General features: G+C 33.3%; 1 protein-coding gene across 1 annotated transcript; it reads right to left on the bottom strand.

Annotated features, from left to right (window-relative positions):
- Positions 1–668: 668 nt before the first annotated feature.
- LOC7494020 (receptor-like serine/threonine-protein kinase At2g45590) lies at positions 669–2,968 on the bottom strand. The gene has a single exon (XM_024594660.2). It carries the CDS (start codon positions 2,798–2,800, stop codon positions 806–808), a length of 1,995 nt encoding a protein of 664 aa, XP_024450428.2. The 5' UTR covers positions 2,801–2,968; the 3' UTR covers positions 669–805.
- Between the last annotated feature and the right edge of the window lie 3,275 nt (positions 2,969–6,243).

Here is a 6,243-nt window from a genome sequence, read left to right as displayed (position 1 = left end):
AACATGCTGCATATTCTGCAGAGGGTGTTTTCTGCCCATGCTTATTGTTCAAGCAAAGCGAAAAGTATACTCAATATGCACAGTGCAGACACCAGGACGACGATGATTATAAGGTGACGGCAAAATCATTTTGCAAAGGAAATAGACTGGGCCAGCATTTGCCACCTTTACTGAATTTCATGTTGCTAATGAGAAAACTTCGGAAAGGTAGCAGACAACAAAAAAGGATAATATCTTATGGGCCCATTTAGGTCCAAAAGTCATGAAAAAGCAAATAACTGCGAACAAATATGTTGATTATGAATTTTAAGGTGGGATCGTCACTTGGAAAGTAAAAGATATCTCCGCCAACAGTACCGATAACCCTAGGTTGCCTAAAACTCGACAACTTGTAGAAATAAAAGTCAGAGTGGTTTTGCTTTTATTTTTTAAAATACTTTTTATTTAGAAATATATTAAAATATTATTTTTTATTTTTTAAATTTTCTTTTTAATATTAACACATCAAAACAATATAAAAAAATAATTTAAAATAAAAAAAGTTTAAATTTTTTTTTAAATCATTTAGAACGCAAAAACACCCTGCTCAAGAATCATCTCTACAGAAAGTAAAAACGTTGAAACATAATGTGTAGGCCCAGAAGAAAAAACGAGTGAACAAGCCTGAATTCATGATAAATATGTATATTCATTTCAATTTCGCCGAACAATTTCTACAAAACATGATAAATTAGAAATGGCCTACGACAGCTACAACAGTACACGCTCTACAGTTAATTAAAATGACGTCAAAAATCTGATAAACTCACCGAGCCTTTCTTCGGGATTTGAATGGAAAATTGGACGGCGGTGATGGTGAAAATTCAAATGGCAAGTGGGGTGGCTCTGCCTCCCCAGAAAGCATCCCCACAATTTCTTTCATCGTGGGCCGTTTGCTAGGCGATTTCTGCAAACACAGTAGACCAATTGTAATGCAAAGCAATGCCTGATCCTTATCCAACGAATGCACTGAAGTATCAACAATATCCAATAGCTTCCCATTGTATGCAAGTTGCCTGGCCCAAGAGATTAGATTAGCCCTCTCAAATTCTGACATTGGTGAGGCGGTTACTTGCAGCGGTCTTCTCCCAGAAACCACCACAAGGAGCAGAACACCGAAACTATAAACATCACACTTCTCTGATAACAGGCTACCTCCACCATATTCAGGAGCAATATAACACACCGTTCCTCTCATGCTAGGCGTGCTACTAATACCACCACTCTTGGGGATCTCTCCACTAGCCCAATCCTGGCTGTTTCTTCTCCCATTTCTAAATTCACCACTGAAACCATCCAACCACCGATCCATACTACCTCTACTACCCTTGCTCTTCCTCTTCTTCTTCCTTTCTTGCACCCCATCATCATCCTTTTGCCACCATAAATCTCCACTATTACTCGAACTAAGTCCTCTCTTCTTCTTTTTCTTCGTCAGCTCCTCACAAAACTCCTCCTTCCACCACTCTCTAGGCTTTCTATTCTTCTCCTTCTTCTTCATTCTTTCCTCATCTAAAGAAGCCCACCATTCCAATTTCTTCTTATGCTTCTTTGGCTCACTCTTCAAACTTTTTTTGCTCAACAACTTATTATCACTGGAAATTGGAGACGCTGCATTCCATTCTTGCTTAGGTCTCTCCTTATTAATCTCACTTCCAATCCACTCCATCACATAATCCTTCACTCTCCCCGACTCCGATCCACCTCCGTTATCCTGTTTCCACCACCAATCCCTCCTCGACCCACTTTTCTTCCCTCCACCAATCAAATCTCTTCCACTATCAACACTCATCTTATCAAAACCCGCCTCCGATATACTCCCCTTATCCACCCCAACCTCCGGCGAAACCACTGAAAACATCTCCGGTGACGCATCCGAATCCAAAACCCTAACACCAAAACTCTCCGGCGATCTCACAACACCACCAACGTCTAAAATCCCACTCTCTCCGCACCCACTTGCCACACTCTCCGTCTCCTCCAAAATCGACCCATTATCCTCTCCAAAACCCTCTTTCTTCTCCAGGAAACCATTACTCTCCTCAATCTTCAATCTCGCTAGACCAAAATCTCCAATTTTCGCGTTAAAACACGAATCAAGCAAGATATTACCAGGTTTAATATCCCCATGAATCACCGGAGGACTACAAAAATGATGCAAATACTCAAGTCCTTTAGCTACACCAATCACTAACTCAAATCTAACCTTCCAATTCATCAACTCTTCACATTTCCTATCAAACAAGGCTTCTTGTAAGCTTCTATTCTCCATCAACTCATAGACTAAAACTAATTTCTTCTTTCGCGAACATGAGTAGCCAAGGAGGGACACAATGTTAGGAGAATCTAAACAAGAAGCAATTGAGAGTTCGTTATGGAACTCTCTCTCACCTTGAAGAGAACCGTTTTGGTCCATCAATTTAACAGCTAAATGTTGATTAGTGTTAGGAAGTGTAGCTTTGTAGACTGATCCAAATCCGCCGTGTCCGAGGCGGTTGGATGGTGAGAATGAGGAAGTTGCACGGCGGAGGAGAGAGTAGGAGTAGCAGCGGCATTGGTGGTGGTGGTGGTGATTTGGAGATCTTGTAATTGGAGCTGTACGGTTGCGCGTGATTTTGCGATAGAGCAAGACTACAAGTACAATAAGGAAAATGAGAATGAGCGTTAGTGTTCCAGCAAGGAGTGGAGGGAGGAGGCGGATGTGGTGGTGGAGTGGTGGTGGTGGTGGTTCTGATAGAGATCGGAGGTGGCGAGATGGCATAGTGGTAAATAGAGAGGAAACGAAGGGGTTGTTTTAAGTTGAGAAATTCATGAGGTGAGAAACAGAGTGTGGTGTAGAATTTTCTTTCCTTCTTTCTTTCTTCTTTCTTCTTTATCGTTGAGAGAAGAGTTCTGATTTGGTTTTCTATTTTGTGGAGGACAAGGAGAAGTATAGAGTGACAAGGATGTGGGATGAAGGAGTGATAAAGAGCCAATTGGGTTTGACTTTTTAAGTACTCGTGTCCGTTTATGGATGGGTTGTCATGGTTTAATCTATCTAGCATGTGAGTTAATTTAGTGAATCGGATACTGTGATGCGAGCCCTTCAGTAGAAAAGAGAGTGAGGAGCTGAATACCATATTACTTGCCTCCTTGTCTTGCTCAGATGAAGAAGAGCTTTTGGGTTTTTTTTTTTTTTTCTCGTATTAAAAAAATTCTTAAGTTGACAACTACAGTTATAAGTTATAACACTAAAACATTTTATAATATTAGAGCTGTAATTAATGATTATTTATAATATAAAAAAATAAATATAAAGAAAAAAAAGATACATTTGATTCCAAAAAAAATTATAAGATTTTTATATTAAAAAAATACTTTTAAAAAATTTTCTTTCCATAATATGTATCAATAATAGTTATAGGAATCGTTCTATTTAGATATTTGACCCGAGTTTTTCTGCGAGCTAATTATTTATTTCTTGCAAAAATAATTATACATACATGTTTTTTTGATAAATTTTTGTATATTAAAAAAATTCTAAGTATAAATCAAAAACCTCTTGCATATATGTAATAAAATAGATCAATAACCATGTGTGTTAATAAAAAAAAGTCATTAACGATAACTAAAAATAAAACTGAAAAAAATCAAGACATGTATTGATCAAAATATTTGATCCTACAAGACAAGATATTTATTCGGTTGTGTTTATTGAGTTTGTTTATTAAAATCAATTTTTTTATTCAATCAAACGATAATAGAAATAGATACACATTAAATTGATTAAATAAAATAAAATAAAATAAAATATTATGTAAGAGTGCTCATATTATAAATATTATCTGAAAATAAATATTTTTTATTTTCAAAAATAAAATTCATTTATACAAAAAGAAAAGAAAACATTATAAACGAATCAAAATAATATTTTTAAAAATTAAGTACGCACAACACCGTTAAAAAACAATCTTTATCTAAAAAAAAGTTAAATAAGCAAAAAAAACAAATAACAGATGATGAATATTAATTAAAACATAAATTAATATATATATATATATATATCATTTTAAAAAAATGATATTAGAAAAAAATAACTTGGATATTGTAGATTAACTTGTCAAACATGTGATCCGGATCATGAACTCTCGACTTAGATATGTTTTTTGAAGGCGACATTGAGACTTCAAACAGCTACTATGAAGCTCCTTTCATGTCATAAAACTCGTGAGCATCAAGAAAAATCATTTAGGAGGCGAGAAATAGTATAAATGATGATTTACTCTATTATTATTGGAATTCAGCAACCACTTTTTCTCTCTTTTTTTTTTAATTAGAAATTAAAAAATAATATGAATAAATTTTTGTATCAAAAATAATTTTTTAAAATTTAAAGAAGTTTAAATAGTATAAATTGCATTATTTTTAAAGATTAAATGACGAAATGTATATAGCACTCCACCATGTTCGTTACTTTTTTTCATTTCATTCCTTTTTAATGCATTTCAATTCCACCATTGCCTAAGAAGTATGTCTACACTTTATGTGAGTGTGTAAAAAATATCCATCAAAACTAAAAAAATCCACATCTTTTTAATGTTTTCTATAATTATTTTATACGCAATTGAAAAGCCGCTGCATGCCAGGTGGATTTATCATGTTATATTAGATTTGTTTTTTAAATATAAAGGGGGCTCGAGAATAGACTATCTGTCTAAATTTGGAAGAATTTAATAATCGAATTTGAAGAATAAAAGATATTTGAAGTTGGGGGGGTGTGATCCACGCGGTAATTAATACGCGTGAGAAATATCAGAGAACACGTGGGCGAATGAGCTAGTTAAGCTGGCTGGCTAGCTAATTAACGGTGGTCGTTGTTGGGGTCCACAAGTGTAAATCGGATCAGGACTTAGGAGTTGAGGCAGCTCCTAAGTTTCGGCGAGTTCTCAAAGCTTTCTTGTGTTTTTCTTCTTGTTGTTTGCTTCATAGATAAGAAACCAGCCGGGCCGGACGGGTTGAACTGAGATCTACGTGATCAGGCTTTGACCGGATTTCAAATAAACAAAAGCTAGGGTTGTAATTAAGGTGGTGTGGTCAATTCAAAAACTTAGTGATCTGGTGAGATTTAATTTATTTTTTTATTTTTTTTAATAACCTAAAAAAAAAATATAAAATTAATTTATAAATATTTATTCTCATATATATTTTTTTATAACCTACGTATACATGAATATTTTTTTTAATTTTTTAAAGTGTATTTTTATATATATTTTATATTTATATGAATTGTTTTTTTTAGTTTTTCAATATAGAATAAATATACTACATTTCATACTGAATTATATATTATATAGAATAAAAAAGAAAAAGAAAGGTTAAAAAATAAAAAACATTTAAAACTTTCCCTTCATTTATAGCTTTCCTTAAAAAAAAAAATATATAGGAATGGCATTTTATTTTTATAAAAAAAATTATTTAGCATCTCATATACTATCACATTAAAGATCCAAAATTAATAAATAATTTATCTTTTTTAACGGTTTTTTTTTTTAAAAAAAACTATCCATATATTTCTCCCGTTGAAGAAGCTACTAGCAAAACCAAGAGTGCAGTCTCTCGGTTTTTAAAGAATTTTTTTTTTTAACCTTTTATGGGTTTTGACTTTTGACCTGTAAGCTTAGAAAAGAAGATCTTTTCATTAGTTTTATTTTTTTTTGTTGTTCAAAGACTAATACACCAAAAGGGTTCTTGAAATTTGCTGTCATGACCATGATTTATTGATTTATAAGATACAAAAACAAAGTGAAGGATACAGGGGTAATTTTTAGGGTAGTTTTGACTGGTTTTTTTTATTTATTTAAATTAGTACATTAAACAAAATTTTTTGGCAAAATAACACTGTTTGAAAAAGACTTAACAAAATAACACAGTTTGATCTTATTACGCTTATGAGACATGACATTTAGTAAATATCGTTATTAACAAGCATGACATGCTTAAATATTACGCTTTAGAAGCGCGACAACTTAAGAAGTCGTGCTTCTGAAGAGCGACTTCGATTAAAATTTAAATTTTTCTTCAGATTGAATAACACATAAACCAGATGTCATCTCTCTCTAAAAACTCAGCGATGCCCTCACAATCTCTTTAAAAAAACCCATCAAATACTTTTATTTTGCCTTTAAAACAATTAAAAATCGAACTTATCCTAATCTCTAAGCATTC

The sequence above is a fragment of the Populus trichocarpa genome, chromosome 2 (assembly GCF_000002775.5).
Source record: "Populus trichocarpa isolate Nisqually-1 chromosome 2, P.trichocarpa_v4.1, whole genome shotgun sequence".
Classification (NCBI taxonomy): domain Eukaryota; kingdom Viridiplantae; phylum Streptophyta; class Magnoliopsida; order Malpighiales; family Salicaceae; genus Populus; species Populus trichocarpa.
Note: the sequence above shows the minus strand (reverse complement) of the source record. Positions and strands in the feature narration are given on the sequence as shown.